Genomic DNA, 26,537 nt, shown 5'->3' on the forward strand with positions numbered 1-26,537 from the left:
AGTGACGGATAAAAAACAGCGGGAGAGCTCCTTCTGTTTAACTCGATCGACGTGCGGGTGTTTCTGCCTCAGGCATTACCAGGCAACGGGAGCTTCGTCACTCTCAACCTCATCATCTCCGACCACAGCTCTCCCTCTCTCATCTCTCTCCCTCCTTAATTCCCCCACCCATCTTCACGCCAGAGCTCTCCGTTCCTCGAATAAGCTCTGTCACGGCTCCTCCTGATTGTTTCTTCTATCCTCCGTCACTTCCTCCTCTCTAGCCACTCTCCACACCGTCACCATGACCGGCTTTGATTTCTCCAACTACAACCGCAACGCGGCCCTCCATGCCAGGGGTGTCCCTCTGCCCAAGGCTACAAGCACAGGTACCACGATTGTGGGCTGCATCTACGATAATGGCGTGGTGGTACGTGTTCCTCAAGCCCGGCAAACAGCTGGGGTTCTCGGAGGATGAAGCTGACAGCTCGGTTCTCACCCAGATCGCCGCCGACACCAGAGCTACGAGCGGTCCCATCGTCGCCGACAAGGTACAACCCACCCCAATTTACCCCACCATCCCGAGCCGATCACTGACCTTCTGTCTCCCAACAGAACTGCGAGAAGCTGCACTACATCGCGCCCAAGATCTGGTGTGCCGGAGCCGGTACCGCGGCCGACACTGAATTCACCACCGCCCTCATCAGCTCTAACATCGAACTGCACTCCCTGTCGACGGGCCGGCCCCCACGAGTAATCACCTGCATGACGATGCTGAAGCAACACCTCTTCCGCTACCAGGGCCACATCGGCGCGTACCTCGTCGTGGCCGGCGTCGACCCGACCGGCATCGGCCTCTACACCGTGCACGCCCACGGTTCGACAGATAAGCTGCCCTACGTGACCATGGGCTCCGGTTCGCTGGCCGCCATGTCGGTCTTCGAGTCCACGTGGAAGCCAAACCTCGACCGCGCCGGCGCCATCGCCCTGTGCGCTGAGGCCATCAAGGCCGGTATCTTCAACGATCTCGGATCCGGTAGCAACGTCGACGTCTGCGTCATCGAGAAGGACAAGCCCACCCAGCTGCTGCGCAACTACATGCGTCCCAACGAGCGTGGCCAGAAGGAGCGTGACTACCGCTTCCCTCAGGGCACGACGGCTTACCTCAACCAGAAGATCATGAGCAAGGAGGACATGCGGAAGTATGTCACAATCGAGGAGGCTTCTGGGGATCCCAACCTCATGGAGGTCGACTCGTGATCGGGTGCGGAGTAAAGGGTTAGACAGATTCAGTCGTTGTTTTTATCTTACTATGGGGCATACATGAAATCACTTGACGATACTGCAGCCATGCTCTGTATTATTTAATGCCAAAGAACGTATAGGAAAGATATCCTCTCACTGTAGAGTTCTTCCATTTCCCATGGCCCCTGAACATATGCGAAGAACATGTGATTGACAGCGTATATGTACTGTTTGAACTATATACAGCATTGGGTATCCTATAACTCTAGGTCTATTATACAGGATCACCGGCTAGCTCGTCCACAGGCGTCCGTCCTACCTGTGGCGGCTGCATTAGGGCAGTGACCACTTCAGGGCCCTCGAACCTCTTTACAGCGTTAAAAATGAACTCGTATTTCGTAGGGGAGATGCTGTATCCCTCCCGTCGGCAGCGCAGAATGCCCGCATGGTACATTGCACGCACCAGGGCGGGCCGGACAGGCGCATTATGCCGCATGAGAAACGCATACAGCCAATGGACAAGAGCGTAGGCGCGCGGTGGGCTGAGGGCTTTCGAACACGAGATCGAGATTGCCAGAAGATGGATCATTTCGAGTGCCACGTGAGGATCTGGACTCTCCGCGGTCCTGGGCTCCGGGTAGTACCGAACGAGAGCTTTTTCGGATGCATCCGGGAGAGGCTGCCATGACATCGCCAGGGCGATCTTCAGGGGCGTGTGGGAGCGAAGGAGGCGGATGAGCGTCCAGATGCTCTTTGCATCGCCAGTCCGAGCAAGATGGACGCTCTGCTCGATGAATGAGGGGCTGGTGACGTCGATCTGGCGGACCATCCGTTCGTGCGTGGAAAAACACCGCGAGACCATTGAGTTGTATGTGTTGAGGTCCGAAAAGGTATCTGCTAAGGAAATCTTGGAAGACTCCAGGTTTTCGAACATCTTCCGAGACGCGGCCGTCAATCTCCTCCTGGTTTTCAGCTCAACGGCCAGCATGAGCAAGCCGTTATACGGCATGCCCAGGTCATGAATTCCTTTCATGAATCCCATCAAGAAATCGCCATCCGTCCGTGAGCCAATGAGAGCTTCATATTGATTGAAAAGCTCCAAAATCGGGAGATCGGTTGCGCGGTGGTCCTGAATCCAGAGCGGTCCTCGAGGAAGGTTCTGACTGAGTGTTCGCAAGACCCAGAGACGTGCAATAATCTGATGCTGCGGGGGCAGTGCTGAAGACTTCGCCGGCGTGTCAACCCAAACCCGGGCAGACACAACAGTGTCCACATCTGGGAGCCTGCGCAAACAATGCTGCCACCTTTCAAGCAGATGGTTTTGGCCCGGCCGCATCAGTGACTCAGTGACGGACAGGATATGGGACGATGCAACTTCAGGGGACAGCTTCCGTAACAAAGCATTAGGGTAATCTCCCTTCGGCCGGAATCGTGATCCTTCAGGTGATCCCAGCCAGAGTCTGATAACAACAGGCACCCATGCACAGCTCGCGGAGTGCGCACATCGAGTTGCCAGGATGATCTCTTTGGCCAGAAGAAGGGCGTCGTATGTTTCGATTTTAGAAAGCGCATCCAACCACGTGTCAGTTATGTGTCCATCCAGGTCCTTGTATCCGAAGACATCGCATCGTCCGATAGCACGCCACATTTTCCGGTAGACATCCATCAAGAGGCTGGGGTCTCGCTTCGACAAGTGATCGGATCCAGCAAGCATTTCAGATAACTTTTTGATAATACCGGTCAATTCCGTTGGGTGGATTTTTCCAAGCTCGAGCGCTCGGACGATCGTGCGCGATAGAACGGAGGGGATGGCGTGGGCATCGTTATGGGAGGAAATATGCATCACGGCGCTTAGATAGTTTCCCGCTCCGTGAATATTCAGGTACGGGTCATCCAGAAACATAGCGACCTCCTCGATGGCCGATGCGTTGGCCGCAGAAAGCGCCAACAAATGGTCAAAAATGAGCCGGCTGCACGTCGGTTGTCGCTGGAGGTCAATTCCGAGATGGCGAACAAGCTCCCACACATCTTCCAACCCCTGACACTCTCCCAATAGCTCACCAAAATGCTGTTCTCGCGAAGCACCATCCGTGTTTTCAGGAACCGCAGGCCAAGGGCTCGTTGTCGGGCCGCGACCGAAGTCCAGGTTCTCATCGTAGAAGGGAATTTGAGAGACAGGAGGGTTCATGGAATAAAGATCGGACACTGTGAAGAGTCAGCATCAATGTCACCACTCAATTCGTCGTGTCGTCGAACGGGAAATCTCACCTCCAGTCTCCATTGGGGCCTTCCGCGATTGTCCGTCACTCCACTTCATATGCTCACGGCCATTCCGCCCAAACAAGCATGCAATATCATCCAGTGGACCGAATCCCGCCATTCCAGCCAGCGCCGTATTTCGCCGCTTCGCCAGGCGCCTCCGCGCCTCGAGCGGACCTGGCACTCGGCTCTCATACCGGCGTTGGCTGTTTGCGAAGCGCCGAAAGGTCGCAGCCAGTAAGTCTTCGCTGACCCAAACATGGTCAAGAAGTGCATGCGAAGATGGCTGCACAGCATGCCTGTAGGCATGTCTGCCGAAAGACATGAGGGCAAAGGAGCATGCGACAGCAATTGAGCCTGTGACCGACGAGGGATTAGCAAAACGCGGAGCTTGAGGAACTTGAAGTTGGAGGTCCGGGTATCCAATGACTAAGCGCTGTTCTCGACACCTCAGGCAGAAGCGGTTCAACCATTCCGATGTACTAGGTAGATTCAAAGATCTTAACTCCCCATGGTTTAATACTTGGGAACTAAGACTGTGTCTGAGATCTAGCCTTACTTCAACGACTGTAGATTTGGCATTATGAAGTACAGTCTTACATACATCGCCTCGATATGCCACTCCCTGGACGTGGCACAACGTTGGTACAACCTAACAATAATAGTCAACAAAACTTGATGACGGTGGTACGACTGATATGCTGGTCTGTATGTTTTTAAAATAGATGCCCAGCTGAAATAAACAAAACCTTGCTCGCCTTTCCATGCATGAAGGCCACTCCTGCCAATGGTATCTTATGCAAATGCACGCCAATAATCAACTGACAACAGGAAACGAAGAAGAACTGTCGAAGTGGAAAACAAAGATCAAGGACGATTCAAACTTTTAGATGTCGCATGTCAAGACGCCTGCTCACCAGGCCGGGGCTTTCTCCCCGTCACTACGTAAAAATCGAGGTACGAATGTACCTCACGGTTCTGAATGGCCTTCCTGACATCGACCAGGAAGACCTCAATCTCAGGCTTCGACCATCCAAGCAATGTGAGCGGCTTGTATGACCATCCTGCCAACGCTTCCAGCCAATTTTGTTCATTCCAAGAGCCAATGAGTTTCATGTGAGGGTCCGTGGGCCAGGGGTTCGTCGGGATTTTGGCGACCCGTTCCTGGACATCGACAAAACCCACCTCCCTCATCCACCGCGCCAGGCGATGGGCGATGCGGAATTGTCTGGGTGGGTCTGCAGCCTGTCCGGCGCGGATATTGAGATCACACCAGTCCTGCAGGGGATAGGTGCTGAATTTTTCGGGGTCTTCCGGGGGCATGGTCCCGTCGTCGCATTTGGGTTTCGTGTCGAATTCATGGCATTCGACGTAACCGCCGGGTTTGAGATGCTCGAATATTTTTCGCAGCAAGTCTTTGAATGAGGGGAACGCGCCGCACAGGTGGCCGGTGTGGATGAAGTCAAAGTGGTCGGGGCCCCAGAGCCAGTCGTCATCTATGGCATCGTCCACGAGGAAATGGACGTTTTCGGGGACTTCGGTGGGCTGGACGGGGGAGAGATCCGTACCGATGATCTCAGCCTGTGGAAAGATGGAGGCTTGATGGGTGTTAGTCTCTACAGTGGTCGGAGCGGGCAAGAGGGGAAAAAGAGACTCACCCATCTCTATGGGCCAAATTCCCGAGCCCGTGCCGATGTCAAGGATCCTCTTAGGGTTCTGTACAGGGGCAAAGAATAATCTCCCATTGTTGGCCAATTTCAACATATGATGTTGCATGTCTAGCCGATCGAGCTCCTGCTCATCGTTCGGGTAGACATAAGCTAGTTTGAGTCAGCATATGCAAAGTGGGTTGAGATGGTCTACATTGGTCAAGACATACAGCCTTCATGGTATTTGTGATAGCGTCTGCCATTTTCCACGGGGTAGTCTGTCACACTGGCAGTCAAAGACTGGGTGTCACTGTGGTTTATGTTCAGTACTGCAGCCAGCCATTTCCCTCATTGTGGGACTAAGGTGCGTTCTGGGACTTACTAGTCACGACCGGAATCCTGAGACATTTTCCGTCAGCATTGAATGCTTGAATGCAGAGATGCAATGTAAATATGCAGGCGATGGGCAGAAACGGTCAAAGAGAGGGTAAAGGAGGATATAAGAAGATGAGGTGCAGCAGACGGTTGTCAAATTATTAACGGTAACTGATGGCGCAAGACAGGGACCACGTAGACTGGGGAACGGAGGACGCTTACATCCGACCTCTTCCCCGTTGTCATTTCACCAAAACTCAGCGGCTTTCGGAGCCCCTTCGAGTGGGGGGAAGGAAATGATAGTGTCCAAATCAAGGAACTGTCACGGAGCTCCCGGTGGGCAATTATGGAGCGAGTTGCACCGCGATCACCGGAACCGAAGAGGCTCCCGAGTGTGACCCAGACAGCCGGGTAAGAATAGGTAGGTAGGTAGGTAGGTAGATGATAATAACAGGCAATATTTACACGCTGCCACAGGGTCGCATAGGTAGATCACGTTGGTGTGGAAGAGTAAGAAGGGAGTGGCGATTGTTAGTTAATAGCAGTGGCTGACCCCTCATGTACAGATTGACACGCCCGACATGAGATCGGATGATTGCTGGGAAGGTGAATCCGTAATAAATAGAAACAGATAGAGCACTAGGTAGTTACTCCAGGGGGAAACCAAGATTGTGGGTAGGCAGGTAGGAATTAAGATGGGCAGACCCAAGTCGGCTGGCCTTTCCACTCTTCTTCCCTGAACCCGACAGCCTGGATTAGGTTTGACTTTAGCAGGACTGGGGGGGTGGACATCCTAACCACCATGTCACTGGCCCGGAAGCGAAGAGTGGAACTATTCGAAAAGAAAATAATTATAATAATATTAATATATCGGAGTACTGAGTAGGTAATTGTAAGTCACCTCATTGTAACAATACGCTGGATTACCCAGTCATGATCCAAGGTTTACTAGGACCTATTCTTATGACGGCATCTTACCAGCGGCCTCTCACGGGGGTGTCAACTGGAACCGAGTGGGCGGTTCGGGCGGTTTTCGAGGGGTCTCCATCGCCGTAATACGTACCTATTACCATTAGGGGGGAGGGGTGTCCAAGGTTGTCAGGACTAGTCCGGTGGTATGCTTCTAAGTTAGGAGTCCCCCCCTCCGTCGACAGCGGCACTTTACCCAACTGGGTATCAGTCCCCAAATCCCTAGGGTGACTGTGAGGTTGGAAAATCCCGAGAGTCGACCTGAAGGTGGTCGGAAACTTTTCTTTTCTGCAGGTTCCAGCCAGTCGTGAGAGCAATCAGTTCGGCGCCTCAGAGAAGTGGTAGTCACCCTTTTGATAGGTGCGCTTCTCAGCTGAGCGTACAATAGTACTTTTATCACTCTAGGTAATGACTTTCCTACGCAGCAAATCAACGGGATCTGACAGACAAGCTGATTTGACGGACAGTACACCCGAGACATACATCAACCGAGGGGATGGCGGTCGGGGGTTTACCCAAGTGGCGCGCGTAGGATGCATGTACGACCTTTCCCGCATGGTCTGCTGGAGGAATGGAATTCTGACAGAATCCCCTCCCGAAGTCTCCTTTCCGTTGGGTCCGGAAGCCGCTAGGAGGGCCGGTGTCCCAAACCACCGGAAAAAGCATGCAGAACCAATACTATCGCGCATGGCGGGACCCTGCTCTGTCCCTTCCCAGATCCCGTGGCTTTGGTTCCTTTTTTGCTCTTAAGTGGACTGCTAAGATCGATAGTCTATCGATTTGGTACCACTAGAAGGAAACCAGATGAGTTCATCTAGTAGAATCCTGGTGCGCAGCAGCGGTCCGTGTGTACTTAATCTTAACCCTGGGTCGGCAGGACGGATAGTGGATGAAACCTCAGGCGGGTTCGCGGTCTTGGGATTTGTCACGATGACTAACCGCGTACTGAAGTAGGTAGTAGATTTAGACGTCGGTGAGTACCTACTCTGTACCATACAACACCACGGGCGTGCAGTGGGCAAAAAGAAGGGAAAGTAAACATCTCCCTAGGTAGATAGATGTCTTCAGAGTGACAGAACGGGTACATTCTGGTGTTACAGAAAATAACAAAACAAACGGGAGGGATGATCTTCATACAAGAGCTGGGACCCAATGACTGTTGGTGCCGTCCTGCTGGTAATGCCGTCCATGGGCCATTGGCTCCCCTATTATCCGACTGAGCTGAGCATCGTCCCTTGGAGACATGGTGAAGGAGTCCTAGCGGAGAACGAAGGATCCGAATGATGTCAATTAGTAGGGGTAACCTAGGTAGATACCTAGGTAACTACCTTAGTCGTTCGTACGTGAATCTCGCTCCCGGACGGAAAAATACAGCAACGTGGACAGTCCCAGCGCATCCAGGAAAAAAATCTCCCCATGGACTGGACGGAGTTACCGCTGTAACCATTCTGTCGGGATTGCCGACCCACCCGCCTTCGAGGCATTCGCTCTCCACTTTGTCCCACCGAAACTGGCGGAGCCCCTGCCTTTCCCCTGATTAGTTATGGAATAACAACCCCTTCTCACAGTGACGATGACGCCTGCCATGCCCTTCAAGCCCTACTACCTAGGTAGGTAGCTATTGGGACATACCGTCCAGCGCCTTTCCCTCAGAACATCGTTATCCTTACCCCTCGAGGGGCGAGGTGGTATGGTGCGAATGACTTGGCAGTATCAATAATTAGGACCGAACGCCATTTGTCACGAATTTAAGCCCGAAAGAGGGGAAAGTCCCTGTGCGCTCGCAAGACGTTTCATTTTTGAACCTTGAGCTGCAGGATGCTTCGATCGTCGCCGCTCACGAGGTTTGTGGCAGACGCCCAGGAGGGGAATAGAACCGGACGCCGAGACCAGATGAAACTGCAAGTCTGCTGCCTCAGTCGATAGGAGAGTATGATAGTCGACACGAACCATGTTTGTCATCGACATGTGTCACTCAATTGACGCTTCTGCATGTACAACGCGATCTGGCAATGGGTTCGTGCACTCCATCTCGACAAATAAACCTATTCTTCGTTTCATCACGTTCGGTCGCCCAGAAAATCACTTTTGGGGAGAAAGGATAAGGTACCCTGATCTGTATTGTACCTCAACCATGATTCTTCACCGCCAGTAGGAGGGTACTCTTTTCCCCGTAACCGAGGACTCACTGCTATGGGTCTAACAGGCAACACCGTATCTCAGTCGTAAAGTGTCATCTCCGTATCTGGAGTTGAGTTCATGGCTACCTAGACCCTGGAGGAATTTTCATTACCTCATCCATATCCCACTCGAGTTGACGTCTTAGAGGATGATAGCTCTTGGCAAGAGACCATCCACCATTCTATGTCTACAGTATAGGAACGAAGGCTGTAAATGGTCCTATCTCGACTTTCCTATAGCGTCACGAGTCATGATTGAGATATATCGGTATTTCATAATGTCATGGCTCCATGTCGAGTTGTGAGTCCTGCGAGGTGTATCCCTGTCGCTCAGCGTTACGCACAATCGGCGACTCGAATTAGTAGCTCCGACACCTGTCCCCAAATTGTGGACCGGCACCACACAAAAGCACCAGCACTAACCATACCCAGGATACTGCTAACTCGTACGAGCAACATCTGATTCTCGGACGAGTGCATAATATGCCCCGGCTTTCCCCGTCAGGTTGACAGGGATCTCGTGGATCTGATGATGACAACAAATACCACGCACCATCGATAATTGCGTAGATAATCGCAGAAGATCTCTGTCTGCTTACGGACTGGGTACAGAGATACGAGATGAAAGACGGGTCACGCTCGGGGTTTGATGGAAATGCCGCCGAGGCTGCCGGGGGTGCCGATATCGAAACAGAAGGGGGAACGCGTGGTGGAGATTGGATGGATCATCTCAACCCAGCGCTCGGGGTTTGGAATTACCATGGTGAACCCGGCTTCGAAAGCCTTCATATCAATCCTGCAGTGTTGATGACGGATTACGATCGAGATAACACACTGCGTTGCTATTCTTGGGCTGGATGAAGAGACAGGTCATTCAGGCACCTTTCACATTCCCTGGGTTTGCTTTGATTGCCTCCCATGTCCTGCATTAGGCGTCTTCTCTCCCTCTCGCGCGTCTTGATATTGAAAACCTAGATACGCGGGGGCTTCCGTCCTCCGGAGACTGTGTCTCGGCTTTGACCGGCAGGATGGACAGGAAAAACTGTCGTAAGGAGAATCAAAACAAAGACCCCACGAGTCCCCATCGAACGGCAGCGTCCGCTCGGCTTACCTGCGCCCTGCCATGAGCCACTACGCACCACCCTAGCCCTATTGCTAGGGTAGCGACTAGTAAGCTCAGCCGCAAAAGCAGTACCGTGTTGTCTTTGACGAATCGTAATGAGGCGCGCTTTGACCGCTCTGCGCAGGGGAACGTCAAGATGCTATGAATGTGTGAGTTGATTGTATGTATCATTAAAATACCTCTTTGTCCAGGTCCATAAACCCGGCAGTGGCGGTGTGCAAACAGTGGGGATGATCATGGGTACTACAATCGTTGCATACGCATGTCAACAAAGCCCCATAGGGTACCATAGCGGGCTTTGAGTTCTTGACCCGCGTCAATGCAAATCGTCTCTTGATAGCGTGGTATTTCCGCAGATCCGTCAGCATAGGTACAGTACCTAGGCTGTTGCCGGGACGCTGGACATTCTCTGTCTGTACCGGAGTAGTTTGAGCTCTTCCGAAGGGCACCTAGAAACCTGGGCAACCCTACTCAGGGCATAATGTCGGGGTCAGGTTAGAAGAAAGGTCAGCGAGAAGTTATCCTGGCAGTCGATTGTGCATCGTATCCTATTTCTGCTGACAGTCTCTCGGTTGACATAGGTTGACACAGAATGACTCACGGGATACGGGGTGTTGTTGTGAACTGATGTACAAAGTCCATGACTTCCCAGAAGCGATTACGGCATGCAATGAGCATAAACCCCACCAGGATGTAACTAAGCATGCCCATGTGGGATCGGGAAAAAAAAAAGACACCTTGATCAGATAATCTCACCATGATTTCGCGTACAGGTTCAGGTACAGTCCTCGAGTCCCTTCCATGATACTGGTCCTCACAAAATCTTCATAAACGCGCAAACAAGTAGAGTCACTGGATATTATGGTAACTCTATCAGCCATGATTTGGAATACTGTGTTTCAAATGTGGGGTCTCTTCTATCGGACCAGGAGTTCATGGTGTGTATTAAGCTTCATTTTGACAAATACTCTCTGTAGGCCGTCCCAGGCGGGCGGTAACGGCCAATCACCCTCGCGAACCAAGGCCCCTTCCCACCGTGCTGGGACTCAAGGCCGATCAGCCGTCCGGTCTGTACCGGGCTGAAGGCGTTTTTCGGAGAAATCCTAATGTTTGGCGACTCAGTCGATGCCAGTCGGATCACTACAATGCTCTGTTTTCCAGGAAAGGGTGATCTGGTGGGCTGACGCGCATGATCGTATTAATAAACTAAGGGATGGGGCTCCCTATCAGTACTAACTAGGTACCCACGGAGTACATTAAGCGAACGGGACAACATGGGGCTTTTCGGACAAACAATATTCGTTCTCTGGGACCATCCAAATTCAAAGCCATCCCCAAGCGAAGAATCTCCACAGCACTCTGGGCCCATCAAATACCAGTGAAAGACCATGACCCAAGTCTGCCACGCACTGCGTTCAGCCGTCGGATTCCATGAGGCTCGAGACCTTCTCGACCGGCTCGTTCATGGCTTGCTCCCGGTCGGTTCTGCTGTTGTTAGAGCCTAGAAGAACGAAAGCAGACAGATTGTAGCCCTACCGTGTAGTAATCCGAACGTCTGTCTGGATCCTGACCGTTCCTTGTCGGTGAAGCATGGTATGAGCTTGTCCAATGACCTCGGTGACCCGCGCCCATGGCCCTTCTATGTACGTCTTGTTAGCCATCCTCTCCATGTCAAGTCGGGCTCATAAGAAGGACTTGCCAATGACGGTCCCAACCTCATGAATATCAGTGTGGAGGCCTGACTGTTTCGCCATGCGCGCTACCTGAGAGATCTCTTTGGCGAACGATACATCTTTCGTACCAATCTAGATGCACATATGTAAGTTGCCAACCTGGTAGCAGCTTTCAGCGCTGTCCCTACCGGAATCAGAGAAAAGTCCGCGATACAATGAGCTGGAGTCGGAGTGGTCTTGTCGTATTCCATGATGACAGTTGCCTGGCCTTTGATTGAAAACGATGCCTCGATGACTTGGGTTTGCGTATCTTCCAAGACGGTATACTCAAGATCTATTATACTAAGATGGTTTACACTATGACGTTTCTCTACATCAACGGCAGACAAAGCCACGAATCGGATTTCCTATCATACAGGCTGGACCATTCCATCGATGGGAGGACCGTTGAAGGAATTTCTTCCCGGCGAAATAGATTGCAGACCTAACCTCGGTAATACGTCTCGTCAACTGTCCTTCCTCGTCGTTGGCTGGGCTCGCTACCACGGACATAGATGTCTTCAAATAAGACGTCCAGCCTGGGCTCTGGATCGGGCATTTTTTCTGCTTCTGAAACCTCCTCGTTGACCTTCTCGCGAACATCCTTGTCAATGGCTTTAGCCTCATCCTCCGTCATAACTCCCCAATCAACCAATCTCTCTTTCAAATTCGAAATTGGGTCGTTAGAGCGCTCTGACTGCACTTCCTCTCGGCTGCGGTATGCAATACCAGGATCAGACATAGAATGTCCAGCGTACCGATATGTCTGATATTCGTAGAGAAGAGGCCCGTTTCCAGCTTGGACAAAACGTTTGCCGTGCCGGATTGCTGCAAGCACCGCAAGGACGTCCATCCCATTAACTCGCAACCCGGGAATGTACTGGCCTCGCTTGTAGTATTCCGTCATCGCAGATGCTCTCTCCACAGAAGTTCCCATACCATATTTGTTGTCTACGAGGACGCGATTAGTATGCCTCATGTTGATATCGGGGGTACACACGTACTCTCGCAGCCGAAAATCACCGGGAGGTTCCACAACTTCGCCATGTTGAAGGACTCGAACACCTGGCCCTGGTTTGCTGCTCCATCTCCATAGAGATTGATCGTAACGTTCCCCGCATCGTTGTATTGCTGGGCGAACGCGATTCCAGTCCCAAGTGGGACATTAGCTCCGACGATTCCATTGCCGCCGAAAAAGCTCTTACAAAACATATGCATGGAACCGCCCTTCCCATATGAGATGCCATCCCGACGGCCGAGAAGTTCGCCAATGATTGATTTTATCGTCCCTCCTCGCATCAGGGTGAATCCATGGGAGCGGTATGCTGTAATGAGCTTGTCATGTTTAGTGATCCCATGTTCGATGCCAACTGCCACTGCTTCTTGACCTGTCGACAGGTGGCAGAAGCCGCGGATTTTTCGCTGTTTGTATAGATTGTCGGCGGCCAGTTCCATGCGCCTGTGGCGTACAGTCAGAGTCATTCAGGGCGTTCCAGAGATAATTGCAGCGCCACTCACCTTATCATTGACATATCATAATATAACTGCTTTAGCTGGCTCTTCGTCGTTTCCACGGTATATGGAGGTGGATCAAATTGATATGTCTCGAAACTATCTTCTGCTACCGGCACACTAAATGGTTTGTCTTCCTCCTTCGGAACAGTTGTCATTATCAAAGAATCATCATTTAGGTGTAGTAGATGTTTCACTTACTTTCGGTATGCTTTCGACGTTTGAGACGTGAGCAAGCAAGCGACGGCCTGTGTGGGGAAGCAACGGACGCGCACCGGCCGGGCGCGGCGCAAATCGCAAAAGCATGATTGTATTGATTCTCACGTTCGTGTTGGTGTATCCAATTCCTATTCAAATTCGGGTAGTAATTTGAAGATTGTCGAGTCCCGTCGAGGGATGGAATGCCATGCCATCATTGCAACTTCGGAGCACATAACGTCTGTATGACGCAAACCTTCCAGCTTCGGTAATTATTTGATGGGTGCTGTATATTTGTTTTGATTGTTTGATACATGGGATAGCTCGGTTGCAACATGCTTATTCAGACGTCTTTTCTTTCCCTTGTCGCTTTTTTAATGAGGAGGATGAACATTTATTAGACACAGGTATATATTTTCTTTGTTTTCCTCGTTAGCAACTTCAGGACGCCATATGTATATACCTATCGTTCGGTGACTAGATTTGCATACAGTCAGACGGCAGAGCAAGAGCCAACGCTATCTCGAATAATTTCACACTCAACAAAGAATCTCCATTTGCATCGTGTTGTATGAAACGCGAACTTGGCCGTGATGCAGAGACGATGGTTGGAACTTCCCGATTCGGATATCGCGCTCGGCTTGGATTAACGCGTTATTCCGGATGACGCACATGCTTTCCTAGATTGGGGTCGAACCACTCTGAGTGATCCAACAACTCTCCGTCTATATCGTCAATAATTGTTTATATCCTTTTCTAAATAGGCGTCTTCGATCGGGGTTATTAATTAAGATTGCCTCCATCCATGCTCTGGGCCACACTGCCCCTGAGCAATAAGCAGTGTGACTTGCTTACATCCACCAATTCATGACACTAGGCCCTCACTCGCGCCAGGTAGATAGCCGGAACTGTGTTCTTGATGCTTCTATCTAAAGACAGCCGGCAATATGCCCCGTACTCCACATGCCCGTCCCAAAAGGGCCGGAGCATCTCAGCGTCGTTCCACCCGACGACAAGAGAACGATGATGAGATGCCAGCAGTCTATCAAGAGATGCTGGCGGAGGCCGAAGCTCGAGGAGCGAGCAGGGCGGAGAGCGATAGGCCTATAAAAAGACGGAAGGTTCAAGAGCAAATGACTGAGTCTACTACATCTCCTGTCAGAGGCCAAGACACGGGCGATGGGGCCGGACCAGTTGAAGCCGCCGGTCCTCAGATACAGACGGTGTACGACTCTCCCAGCTCTGATGACTCTGATATGGAGTGGGAAGAGGTGGATATTCAGCCGGCAGTGTCAGCATTCGCACAAGCACCTTCAGCATCTGCTGATGGAGATGATTCCATGCAAATTACGCTTGACCCAGTGGAGGGTCAAAAGCGAAAAGTGATTGCAAGGCGGAAGCCTATCACGGCAGCTGAGAGGAAGCTGAGATTAGATATCCATAAAGTCCATCTGCTCTGTCTTTTGCGTCATGTTCAAATACGCAACTTATGGTGTAACGATGAAGAACTACAAGTGTGTTGATGCACAACAACTTTACGCTGATTGAAGGCTGACTGGATTTGCAGGGTTTTCTCAAACGAATGTTGAATAAACAGATCAGGTCGCTTTTGAACCCATCCGAGGATAAACCTCAGTACACTAGGTCAACCACCTTTATCGACGGACTAAATCAAGCTAGCGAAGCATTTATGAAAAGATTCAGAATTACGAAGCCAGGCCTGAAACGACCACACTGGTCGGAGGATTCCTCATCTGTGAAACAGAAAATGGTACTGTAATAATTCTTGACTCGATATGTTCTGCATTAACTCCTTTAGGAATTTATCATGTCTGATACAGAAGTTATGCTGTCGAAAGAAGACTTTAGAAAGCAAGCGAGAACATTGCAAGGCTCTCGTGACTTTGGTGCCCAGCTATTCTGCGCTTTGTTACGATCTGTAGCAGTAGAGGCGAGACTCGTTTGCTCCCTCCAACCCCTGCCTTTCTCTGGAACGACGAAAGATCTTACGCCCTCGAGGCCTTCTTTGCAAGGTCATTTCCCCTCGGAAGAACGTGAAGACTCGTCAGATGGAATGTCGCCTACCAAACCCTCTCAGCGGACTCCTAAAGTTCGAAGACTTGGTCGACCGGAGTTCAAACAATCGCGACCTTCAAAGTCTGTCTTTGTTGGGGCTCGTCCAAATGTTCGAGAGTCAACTTACCCGGTATTCTGGGTTGAAGCTTTCAACGAAGCGGTTCAGAAATGGATTCCTGTCGACCCTCTCGTAACGAAGTCCCTTGCCAAGTCCTTCAAGTTTGAGCCTCCATCGAGCGATCCATACAACTGCATGACTTACGTGGTTGCGTTTGAAGATGACGCTTCGGCTAGGGATGTCACTCGACGCTACGCGAAGGCTTACAATGCAAAAACACGCAAGCTTCGTGTCGAGTCAACAAAGAATGGTGAGTTATGGTGGGCGAGAGTGATGCGCTTTTACGAAAAGCCTTTCTTAGAGGATCGGGATGAAGTCGAAGTCAGCGAATTGACGGCCAAGACGGCTGCGGAACCAATGCCACGGAACGTGCAAGATTTCAAGGACCACCCGATTTATGCGCTTGAGAGACATCTCCGCCGCAATGAGGTTGTTTATCCTAAGCGTGTGATTGGGCAAGTTAGCCTTGGAAAATCCGGATCAAAAAACCAGAATCTGGAGCCCGTCTATCGCCGATCCGATGTCCATGTCCTCCGCAGTGCAAACAAATGGTATCGTGTTGGACGGGATATAAAAATTGGGGAGCAACCCTTAAAACGTGTACCGGCAAACAGCCATGCTGCCGTGGCTATGGATGACGACGAGAGCGCTGAAGGAACTGGCGAAACACCGTTATATGCTTACTTCCAAACAGAGTTATATACGCCACCGCCCATTGTCCAGGGGAAAGTACCGAAGAATGCCTACGGAAACCTGGATGTGTACGTGCCGACGATGGTACCTCCTGGTGGTGTTCATATCAAACATAATGATGCGGCGCATGCGGCCAAAATACTTGGCATTGATTTTGCGGATGCTGTGACCGGATTCGAGTTCAAAGGGCGACACGGAACAGCTGTGTTTCAAGGGATCGTCATTGCCAGTGAATATTGCGAGGCGCTCGAAGAGGTACTGAGAGGCCTCGAAGAACAAAGGCTTCAGTCCGAGCAGGATGAAAGGTCCGCCCAGGTCCTTCGCCTTTGGAGACACTTTTTGCTTCGGCTCCGTATAGCCGAGAGAGTAAAAGGGTACGCGGCTGAAGGCGAGGAGGATAATGACGGAGGAAGCGTTGGAAGTGACATGGACTATGAAGACACAGAGGAAGATTTGGGGGGTGGGTTCCTCCCAGAACCTCCGGCGAAGCCATATAGTCCACATGCCGATAGAGGCCATGGGGAAATGTTGCAGCAGATGCATTCGGAGGAGATTGCCGAACCTATGCTCCCAGAAAAGGAAGAGCCTGGAGGGTTCATTCCCGACGAGGAAGATAAGAAAGAAAGGCCGCCAGATTCCACGCAAGGTGCGAAACCGGAGGAGAAATCCCGGTATACGCTGGTCGTGATACCGAAAAGGACAGCCTCGGATGAACATATTGAACCATCACCCGACTCCAGAGACATTGCCGAAGACCCCGTGGCTCAGAATTGCGATAAGCTCGCTGGTTCATTGGAAGCTCCCATTTCAGTGGATTCATCTACGGCAACGAACTCGAAATCTGCGAGTGTCGAAATAATCTCCCGTCCTGTTTCGCAAGCACAGTCGCCAGTCGGATCCCCTAAAGGGTCTGTGAGAGAATCTGAAAGTAATTATGAAGGATCATTGCTATCACAGGACCCTGAGGATGAGGACGCGATTCCCGAATGGCTCATGTCAGACTGACGTCTCCTGCAGCCATAGCCATGGATGCGCCGGGATAAATTATATACTGTATATAGCGTATAACTTGCAATTTTAATCCAAGAACGACCTTATGAGCTACTCCGTATAGTTATCAACGCTGATATGGCGTTCCCGGAGCGGTTAAATTGGCCTTGGCACGTGGTCCGTGCCGACGCGTCGACGACGCGGTTGCCTTCCAAGGTGAGAAATGCCTGTTGCTGGTGAGATCATCGTTACGATCACACAAACACCCGGACAATCCTCTATGGCCAAGCGGAATACACAGTATCATACCTTTTACTTTCGATTGCGATGAGGCAAGGAGACAAGCTCAGTGCGACCGCCGATATCAAGAAAAGTCAGGAACAGTTCCGGGCACCAGACAAGGCGTCTGCCGCACGTGTGGGAGGAGAATCCAGCAAGTCGAACGCTCCATCTACCCTGACGAGAAGAACAGGGACGCCTGGATCTTCCTTTTCCACGTCGCGATCATGGAGGAGAGACACCTTGCCGCCCGGTTCACGCCATCAGCCCACGCTCACGCAGATTGATTTCGTGACTCCCATTTCACAGAACCCTCCGTCAGATGATGGACTCGATTATATCCCAGAATCAAAGCCTAATCCCAACGATGTTATTGAAATAGAAGACGATTCGGACGACAACGACGCCGATTACCAACCTTCATCCCATAGAAGGTCCAGACGTTCCCGTGAGGACCGGTCTGAGCAGGCTACGATTATCCGTGATCCCCAGAAGAAGACTACGACACCTAGAGATACCAAGCGTGGTCGAAGGAAGAGCAGCGAGAAACCTAAATCTGGACGAAAAGAGAAGGCGAAGAAGGAGAAGCAACGACATAAAACCCTGACGCAGATGGATTACGTGCGGCGATACCTCAAGATCGAACCCGAGGATGAGGTGAAGTTGGAATACACTTACATCACGCCAAAAAAGAGCGAGCCAGAGACTGGTGATCACAAACGACGGAAAGTGGACAATGATTGCACCCGGGAGCACACAACAATTCCTGCGGAGGACAAAAAGGCAGCCCTCCCACACGGTCCAACTACGCCAAAGAAGCACAAAAGGGCTGTAATACCGTCATCACAGTCTCCAGAAAGCCCTGGATTAGCAATTATCTCGCCATCCCAGTTCCGACACGACGCTCATTCTCCATTGAAACGTCTCGCCCCTTCGACTGCGAACCATCGCATAAAGGAGGAGTCACCAGAACTGGGCAGCACGAAGACGAGGGCATGGAGCCCAGAAATGGTACCGTTCCCGTCAAGTGACTCACAACAAATACCAAAGGCGCCCTCTTCAGCCTCACATAAGGTCGCCCTCTCCCCAAAGACCCACATCGATGCGCCAGCTACGCAATATCCTTCTGGAGAAGAGAGGACGCTTCCTATCAAGGAAGCTGTACATGTCGATGATCCCACACCACAACTGACGCACAAGTCAAGGACTGTGGTGTACGAAACAGACGCTGACACAGACTACGGCGAATCCGAGGATGATGTTCCCAGTCCTGTTGCCCCGGCAGAAGACCGCGGTTTCCCGGATAATGACTACACACACATCGGCAGCGATGATATGGGAAATGGCGACTCTTTAGATCTTCCGCCAATCACTCAGTCTCAACAACATGTCGAATCAGAGATCCCAGCTTCAGAAACAAACCTACCTTCTGATGCATCGATATTTTACCAACGTCTGCAACCAACTACACAATTTCCCATGGAGCCACTCCCGGACCTAAATACACAGAAACTAGCCGAACTTTTCCCAGAAGCCTCGAATGCTTATAATACTTCGGCTATCAGACGATTACCCCAGTCTTCTCCTTTGGCTACAAGCCGTGTACAGCCTGGAGCGACGCAGACACAGACTGAAACTCAGTCCCAGTCCCAGTCACAAGTTCTGGACCCGACACCAGCTGAAATCGTCCCTGAATCTTCCCCAATCATGCGCAATGGAAGCGAACGGCATCATCCAATCGATCAAGAGCAGGAATCCCAAAGTCGAGATGCCATAGTGCAGGTGGAGTCGTCGCAAGCCGTGGACCGAGCTTACAGGCAAGCCTCGATGGGACATAAAGCGCGCTCTCGGGGTATCCTTTCCGGGAGCGATCTCCTGACTTCCAGCGTCATGGAGAGTGTGCCTCTGCCAGCTTTTTGGTTTGGCAGCCAGGATAGTGTTGGGGAGCCATACAACTCATCCGAGGCTTGATTTACCCAAGAAGATCATGACATGACTAATGACATTCGTCCAAGAAACGATGCACATTGGACGCTTATATCTGTTATCATTCGCCTATACATAAGATTTCCCCCGAGATTCTGGCGCTTGAGAGGTGCCTGGAACTAGAAAATACATTATACCGAACTGCAATATGGGAAGAGCTTAAGGGTTGACCCCGTTGCTTAGACACCTGTAAGCCAGTCGATTAGATATCCAATGACCCAGAATACAAGATCTTGGGACCCTGAGGTTGTCGCAGTGCTCCTGCATATGGGCGCGTAGATCAGGTCAGTTTTACTACCTCTGGAGCAATAGTCACATGACCATAACAAGACTAAGCCCGATCCAGGTCGGGCCGTTTCCCGCCGCTAACAGTCGGAGTGATAGCTTGACGTTCGGGAGTGGAACGACCCCGAGTTAGCTGAACCTCCTCAATCGCATCCGATACCCAGCCCCTCAACCGCCATGGATATCGCCTACGACCACATCCAGGAGGAGATCTTTAACTCCAATGACGCCTCCAAGAAGGCCGAATCATCCTCCTCAACAGATTCCGACAAGACAGAACGTCCGACCGTCGACCTCAACACCGAGTTGCAGGAGACCTTCCGCGCGTTCTCCGCAAGCCCATGGGGCGTCCGTATCGGCGGGCTGTGGGATAATGTCCGCAAACAGGGCGAGACGTACTACGAAGGTGCGCGTCAGGAGTACGCAGCGGCCAGCGAGGAAGCCGTCAAGGGCTTTTCCGACCTGAAGGAGACTATCGTTGGTCGCACGCGCGGGCTGTCGCTGAGCACGGCGTTTACTACCGGAAACACAACGGAGAGCGCAAGGAATGAGACTCCGACACCGACGACCGCTGAGGGCCAGGGGGAGAAGAGCGCCGAGGCGGGTGCCTCTGGGGAGGGGTTCCTCTCTCGGTTCAAGGCCGAGGCCGCGAGACGGCTGAAGGAGATCGAGAAGGCTGAGGAGGCGGCTGACGAGGCCATCCTGCGGTTCGGAATGAACATTGGGCAGAAGCTGCGCGAGGCTGTTAGCATTGTTCCCCCGGATGAGGAATCGTCCAGCAAACTGCTCTTCGAGAGTAAGGATGCCGACGGCAAGAGGGTCATCCATGCCACGCGGTTCGAGGCTCAGCTACATGTCATTCACTCCAACCTCGACAGTTTCACCAAGGACCCTGTCAGTGACAAGTGGGCTGCTTTCAAGGACGAGTTCAATGTGGACAACAAGACCGATGCGATCGCGGTGGACCTGGAGAAGTACCCTGAGCTGCGCAGTGCGATGGAGAAGCTTGTGCCGGAGAAGGTTGACTATGCCACTTTCTGGTGCCGGTACTACTTCCTTCGCCTTGTTATTGAGACTGAAGAGCAGAAGCGCAAGGAGCTGTTGAAGGGTCTGTTTTCCCCATTTTTTGTTGCATAAGATTGGCATCTAACTTGTCTATATAGGAGCCCACGATGATGAGGAAGAGGTTGCTTGGGACGATGACTCTGATGACGACACTGATTCTCCCTCCACGCCCCAAGTCAAGGCTGACAAGGAAACCAAAGCTACCACCACCGGCGACAAGGACACACCGAAGCCGACCGAGGCCCGTCGGTCCAACGATCAACAGTCCCAGGCGGACAGTGAATCCAGCTATGATCTTGTGAGCGGCGCCACCAGTCGGACGCCAGCCAGTCCCAAAGACAAGAAGGACGACGACAGCGATGATGACTGGGAATGAACAATTGGTTTCTGCTGGAATTCAGAATGCCACATTACACAAGCCACCACTGTCGCCTTTGTCACATTCCTTAATAGCTATCTGCCTAGATTCGATCTATCGATCAGGGCACAGGGAGTTACGGTGTTCATTCAGGTGTTTTGGGTTCTATGTTGATTTCCAATATTAGCCAGCGGTTTGCTCCTAGCCTGATATCAGGAATTCCTTATTGTTCTTTTGCTTGAATTTAGTCACCTTTACATGATATCGACTAGCGATTGCCTTCGTGCTCTACACTAGCCTCCAAATTCCCCGCAGTATTACAGCATCTGCGTTGCATGTCCTCGAGACATGGAGCAAATATAAGACAAAATCGATTTTCTAACAGTCACTCGTTTCACATATCTACATTAAGATCGAACATCCGGCCCAGTATGCCCTGGATCGTCACCAGCCGCTGGTGTAGAGCGAGTAGGTGACGACGAGCCTCGCCGCGACTCATCTGGGAAAGCAGACATACCACGGAGCGCACTGCGTCTCATGTCAGACCGTAGAGGCGTGGACTGTCGTGACTGTATGGGAGTCTCTGGTGTATTCTCCCGCGAGCGCAGGTGAAAACCGCGCGGTCCGTCAGTGGGTGAATAAGGGTAATATTCGCTGCTACTCGGGCGGAAGCCAATTGGCGTTCCTTCTGGGGCATAGCTATATTGGTAGTCTTCACCACGTCGCTTCAGAGGGCTCTCGTCATATGGATCCCATCCGACGCGACGTCTCGCATCAGCACGGAGACGCTGTCGGTGTTGCTCATCACCACCAGCACCAGTCGTTGAAGACTCCTCAAGGAAGAAGTTGAGGAGTTCGTCGCTGATGGAGAGGTGTGACTGTTGTTGGAACTGCTGCAGTGACGTCAAACGGAGGAGTGTCTCCAGAAGAGAGAGGGAAGTGCGGATGTGGTTGAAAAGGGGATTCGACACGGTGGTTATCGCCTGATTCGAAGAAGATGTGGGCCGTGATGGGGCAGAAGATGCTGGCGTGGACGGTTTATCTTTCGGACCCAGAGAAAGATTCGCCATCAGCTCAGGGTCAACAGATGCCTCGCGACGAGGTGATTTGGCGTCTTCGTCTTCTGTATCAGAGTCCGATGGATCGTCTTCGTTGTAGACCTCGAACGCGATCCACTCGGGATCTAAATCCTTGGGGAGACGCCACTCTTCCGGAATGGAACTCTCATGGAAACTGGGGGCATCGGTATAACTAGTTGCGCTGTTTAACTGTGCGTCGAGTTGAGCCTGAATCTCATCGACTTCTTCGTGGTCCGACTCTCCGTCGGCCGAGCCATACGCTTCTTCCCGCTCAACCATCCGTCGCGGAGGAATAGCGTTGACGTCTCGTTTTAGAAGCAAAACCGGGTTGTTGGTTTCGCCTTCGGTGCTAATATTGAGGATCTTGCCAGTATCGGCGTAAAATATCTTAGATATTTGGTGTATTGGAAGAATCTCGCGGATCCCCGCTGTTTTCACGCCTTCGTAGCTGTCGGGTTGCGGCTCACTTTCGTCGAAGCTATGAACCCTGCCGTCGTCGAGATCCTCCACGACGAGAAGCTGGTAGGCGAATTCATCAATCCTCGCCTCAGCAGGAAGTTGACGACGTCGGGCCTGGGCCCGTGGAGTGAGCGCCAGATCCATCGGCACACGGCGCAGCTTTAGCCGCGCTTTATGCATGACTTCTTTCCACGTTGTCTCGCGAATTCCTTCTTCGTCCTGGGGACGCAGATGGCTTGCGAAGAGCATGTACACGGAAAGAGTGAAGGTTGGGCCAATCTGGATAGCCTGAGATGGAAACATGGAGTACTGCGTATCTCCAGCGGTGAGGAATGTGCTGGCCTGCAGCAATCGGGATGGAGATATTGTGGACGGTAAATTGGTGGATAGTTTCGCACCAGAGGTCGTGATTGCTAGGTTAAGTAGCGGAACGGCATCTTCAATCCGGACTAGGAGGTTTCGGATGTCCTTGATGATGAGCTTGATTTCGGCGTCATTTTGGGAACGGCTCCGAGAGGACTTTGCGCCCTTTCTTATCAGCTCTTCCGAGGCGGCGGCGTTCGCGAGTCGCTGGCCTAGAGCTTGGATATCCCATCGAAGGGACTTTGTCAAGGAAACCGCAGATTCTAGTGACGTGTTTCCACGCGCAGCTCTAGGGAGCAGTCAGCGGAACGGTTCAGTGTAAAGGAAGCAGTAAGAGACAGCACGTACATCAGTTCAATCATGTCAATGGCAGGTGAGATGACCTGAATTTTACTCTCAAGTCGCTGCTGTAGCCGAAGCAGCTCTTCTCGCTCCTCTGTGTTCTCCACATTCTGCCGATGGTCAGAGCGTAGGTTAGCTTGGGCAACCTGAACGGTGTTGTTATAGTTGGGAAGAAAGCCCACTTTTAGTAAACGCGACGATTGACGGATCGCATAATTAGCAGTGATGGCAACCCCAGATCTGACAGCGCAGTTAGTATGGCACCATAGGGAGCAGGAGGTAATTATGCGCGGTACCGAATGGCATAGTTCATTGCCTGGTGAGTGAGCTACCAAGAGACGATCAGCATATTGATAGTGATGGGGATGTGAGCTGTCATCCGTACTCTAGCCAGAAATGCGTCCATGACGGGTACGGGGGTGCGAAGAAGACCCGTGGACGTGTAGAACTATGTAGACAGGAGTAAACCACCCGACTAGAATGATCCGAACTAGACATGGAACGATCCGAGTCAACGGAGAGAATGTTTTCTGGCGGCGGCGGCCCCTGAAACTTGATGGTGCCCGAGGGGTTCTCCAAGGCTTATCGATAACAACGGTCCACTTGCGGATTTAGAATGACGACCACATGGGAGTGCGCACGAGGGCGACGGAGACATACTGGATGAGGGATTCAGAGGAGAACGATGCAGAGCGTAGAGAAGTCGGAATAAGGCAAGCGACAGATCTATAAATTTGCAGTGGTGTTTTCCTGGCGCGACAGACGCGATAGGCGCACGTTGGCGGGGAAGCCTGCTGAGTCATCGGGTGCAAAATCGATGCGGGCCCCTCCTCAGGCTCGCACTTGACGCTCTCGACGACTTCAACTTTTCTCTCCATTGCGCCTCCTTTTCTCCCCCCAGTCGTCACTGTTGGGTTGTTTTCTGGGTTGTTCGTCGGCTCTTCTTGTTTTACTTGTTTTCAACCTCTGTCAATATGGCCGACCAGACCCCCGATTCTTGGGAGGATGAGCTCTCCAGACAGACCGAGGGCGTCAACCTGAACGCACAATCTCGCCCCCAGCCTCAAGCGCCTTCTTTCCATCCGGGAGCCGCCTCGTTCACACCCGGTGCTGCTTCATTTGTTCCCGGCCAGGCTTATCAGGGTTACGGAGGCTACCCTCAGTACGCCCAGTACGGCCAGCAGCAGGGCTATGGTGGATACCCTGACTATGCCCAACAGGGCTTCAACCAGTACGGAGCGTATGGTCAGCAGCCCGGTGGCTTTTACAACCAGCAGCAGCAGCAGCAGCAGTATGGTTACCAGCAACCTCGTCAGACGCCCCCCGCCGCCGCACAGCAGCCCAAGACGACGCAGCCTACTCAGGCCGCTCCCAAGCCTGCCTCCACGCCGTCCGCCTCTGTTCCCAAGGCTAAGGTCCTCTCTATCGGCGGCGCCAGCAACTCTGCTTCTGCCCCTAAGACGAAGGTCCTCTCCATCGGAACCCCCTCCCCCGCGCCCTCTTCGAACGATACCGCTCCGGGTGACACTAAGGGCGCCGCCGCCGCCGACGCCGCCGCTAAGGTGACCGCCAACAAGGCTGTTGAGAAGACTGAGAAGAAGGCTGAGCAGAAGGCGGCCGCCAGTGGCAAGTCGTCCCCCGCTCCGTCGGGTCGGTCTAGCCCCGGCCGGTCCAGCCCGTCTCGGGGTGAGGCTGCCAAAGCTCAACGTGATGCCAACGCTGTTGCGATGGAACAGCAGGCCGATGTCGACGAGGATACCCTTAAGGAAATCTATGGACAGAAGACCGAGCACGTCAACATCGTTTTCATTGGTCACGTCGATGCAGGAAAGTCTACTTTGGGTGGATCCATCCTGTACGTGACGGGTATGGTCGACGAGCGGACCTTGGAGAAATACAAGAGAGATGCAAAGGAACAGGGTCGTGAGACCTGGTACTTGTCGTGGGCTCTCGATCTGACCAACGAGGAACGTGCAAAGGGAAAGACCGTGGAGGTTGGTCGTGCGCACTTCAAGCTCACCGTGCCGTCGGCTAGCGGACCCATTGAGAGAAACTTCTCCATCCTTGACGCCCCTGGCCACAAGTCCTATGTCCATCACATGATTGGTGGTGCTTCTCAGGCCGATGTTGGTGTTCTTGTCATCTCCGCGCGTAAGGGTGAATACGAGACTGGTTTCGAAAAGGGAGGTCAGACGCGTGAGCACGCACTGCTTGCCCGAAACAGCGGTGTCCAGAAGCTCATCGTCGCTGTCAACAAGATGGACGACCCCACTGTCGAGTGGAGCAAGGCTCGTTTCGACGAGTGCACGGTCAAGGTGTCCAAGTTCCTTGAGGCTCTCGGTTACAAGAAGACCGACCTGACTTTCATGCCCATCTCCGCTCAGCAGACGTATGGTGTCAAGGACCGTGTTCCTAAGGATCTCTGCTCTTGGTACGATGGCCCCTCTCTTCTGGAGTACCTGACGGAGATGAAGGTCCCCGAGCGTAAGATCAATGCTCCTTTCATGATGCCCATCACCGCCAAGTATCGTGATATGGGTACCATGGTTGAGGGACGTGTCGAGTCCGGCGTCATCAAGAAGAACGGTACTTGCATCATGATGCCCAACCGTACGAAGGTCGAGATCGCCGCGCTCTATGGCGAGACCGAGGACGAAATCGCCACGGCTACTTGTGGTGATCAGGTCCGTATGCGTCTGCGTGGCGTGGAAGAAGAAGATCTTCTCCCTGGCTTCGTGCTCTGCTCCCCCAAGCGTCTTGTGCACTGTGTTTCCAGCTTCGAAGCCAAGATCCGAATCCTGGAACTCAAGAACATTCTTACCGCTGGTTACCAGTGTGTCATGCACGTGCACTCTGCTGTTGAAGAGGTTGCCTTCAGTGCCCTTCTGCACAAGCTGGAGCCTGGTACAGGACGTAAGAGCAAGCGTCCTCCTCCCTTCGCCAGCAAGGGCCAAACCATCATTGCTCGTCTCGATGTGACTAGCGCCGCCGGTGCTGTCTGTGTTGAGCGATTCGAGGACTACAACCAGATGGGTCGGTTCACTCTTCGTGACCAGGTAAGAGAGATACCCAACCAGATCTGCGGATCAATATGCTAATCACTTTATCAGGGACAAACCATCGCTATTGGTATGATTACCAAGCTCATTGGTGCCGACAACAACTAAACGCGCATGGAATAAACCGTTTGTTTTCCGACCTGGCCGAGTTCCATTCCCTCATGGGGGAGTTGGCTGTGGCCTG

At 52.2% G+C, this 26,537-nt stretch overlaps 7 protein-coding genes across 7 annotated transcripts; 4 read left to right on the plus strand and 3 right to left on the minus strand.

Annotated features, from left to right (window-relative positions):
- Positions 1-283: 283 nt before the first annotated feature.
- On the plus strand, positions 284-1,239 carry pup1 (proteasome core particle subunit beta 2; the record flags this gene model as incomplete). The annotated part of the gene is made up of 3 exons (XM_001215190.1): positions 284-409; positions 483-530; positions 595-1,239. The coding sequence occupies 3 exons, from the start codon at positions 284-286 to the stop codon at positions 1,237-1,239; spliced, it is 819 nt and encodes a 272-aa protein (XP_001215190.1).
- A 3,144-nt stretch (positions 1,240-4,383) lies between these two features.
- On the minus strand, positions 4,384-5,540 carry ATEG_06013 (class I SAM-dependent methyltransferase; the record flags this gene model as incomplete). Its single annotated transcript, XM_001215191.1, has 4 exons — positions 4,384-5,081; positions 5,142-5,303; positions 5,363-5,442; positions 5,515-5,540. 4 exons carry the CDS (start codon positions 5,538-5,540, stop codon positions 4,384-4,386), a joined length of 966 nt encoding a protein of 321 aa, XP_001215191.1.
- A 6,396-nt stretch (positions 5,541-11,936) lies between these two features.
- Positions 11,937-13,309, minus strand: ATEG_06014 (putative pyruvate dehydrogenase E1 component alpha subunit; the record flags this gene model as incomplete). Its single annotated transcript, XM_001215192.1, has 4 exons — positions 11,937-12,442; positions 12,496-12,950; positions 13,010-13,143; positions 13,205-13,309. 4 exons carry the CDS (start codon positions 13,307-13,309, stop codon positions 11,937-11,939), a joined length of 1,200 nt encoding a protein of 399 aa, XP_001215192.1.
- Positions 13,310-15,029: 1,720 nt separating this feature from the next.
- Positions 15,030-19,328, plus strand: ATEG_06015 (uncharacterized protein; the record flags this gene model as incomplete). Its single annotated transcript, XM_001215193.1, has 3 exons — positions 15,030-17,016; positions 17,203-17,294; positions 17,424-19,328. 3 exons carry the CDS (start codon positions 15,030-15,032, stop codon positions 19,326-19,328), a joined length of 3,984 nt encoding a protein of 1,327 aa, XP_001215193.1.
- Positions 19,329-19,805: 477 nt separating this feature from the next.
- Positions 19,806-21,069, plus strand: ATEG_06016 (BSD domain-containing protein; the record flags this gene model as incomplete). The annotated part of the gene is made up of 2 exons (XM_001215194.1): positions 19,806-20,736; positions 20,792-21,069. The coding sequence occupies 2 exons, from the start codon at positions 19,806-19,808 to the stop codon at positions 21,067-21,069; spliced, it is 1,209 nt and encodes a 402-aa protein (XP_001215194.1).
- Positions 21,070-21,458: 389 nt separating this feature from the next.
- On the minus strand, positions 21,459-23,314 carry ATEG_06017 (RanGTP-binding protein; the record flags this gene model as incomplete). The annotated part of the gene is made up of 2 exons (XM_001215195.1): positions 21,459-23,241; positions 23,301-23,314. 2 exons carry the CDS (start codon positions 23,312-23,314, stop codon positions 21,459-21,461), a joined length of 1,797 nt encoding a protein of 598 aa, XP_001215195.1.
- Positions 23,315-24,268: 954 nt separating this feature from the next.
- On the plus strand, positions 24,269-26,461 carry ATEG_06018 (translation termination factor GTPase eRF3; the record flags this gene model as incomplete). Its single annotated transcript, XM_001215196.1, has 2 exons — positions 24,269-26,350; positions 26,405-26,461. 2 exons carry the CDS (start codon positions 24,269-24,271, stop codon positions 26,459-26,461), a joined length of 2,139 nt encoding a protein of 712 aa, XP_001215196.1.
- Between the last annotated feature and the right edge of the window lie 76 nt (positions 26,462-26,537).

Source organism: Aspergillus terreus, genomic scaffold, assembly GCF_000149615.1.
Source record: "Aspergillus terreus NIH2624 scaffold_8 genomic scaffold, whole genome shotgun sequence".
NCBI lineage: Eukaryota > Fungi > Ascomycota > Eurotiomycetes > Eurotiales > Aspergillaceae > Aspergillus > Aspergillus terreus.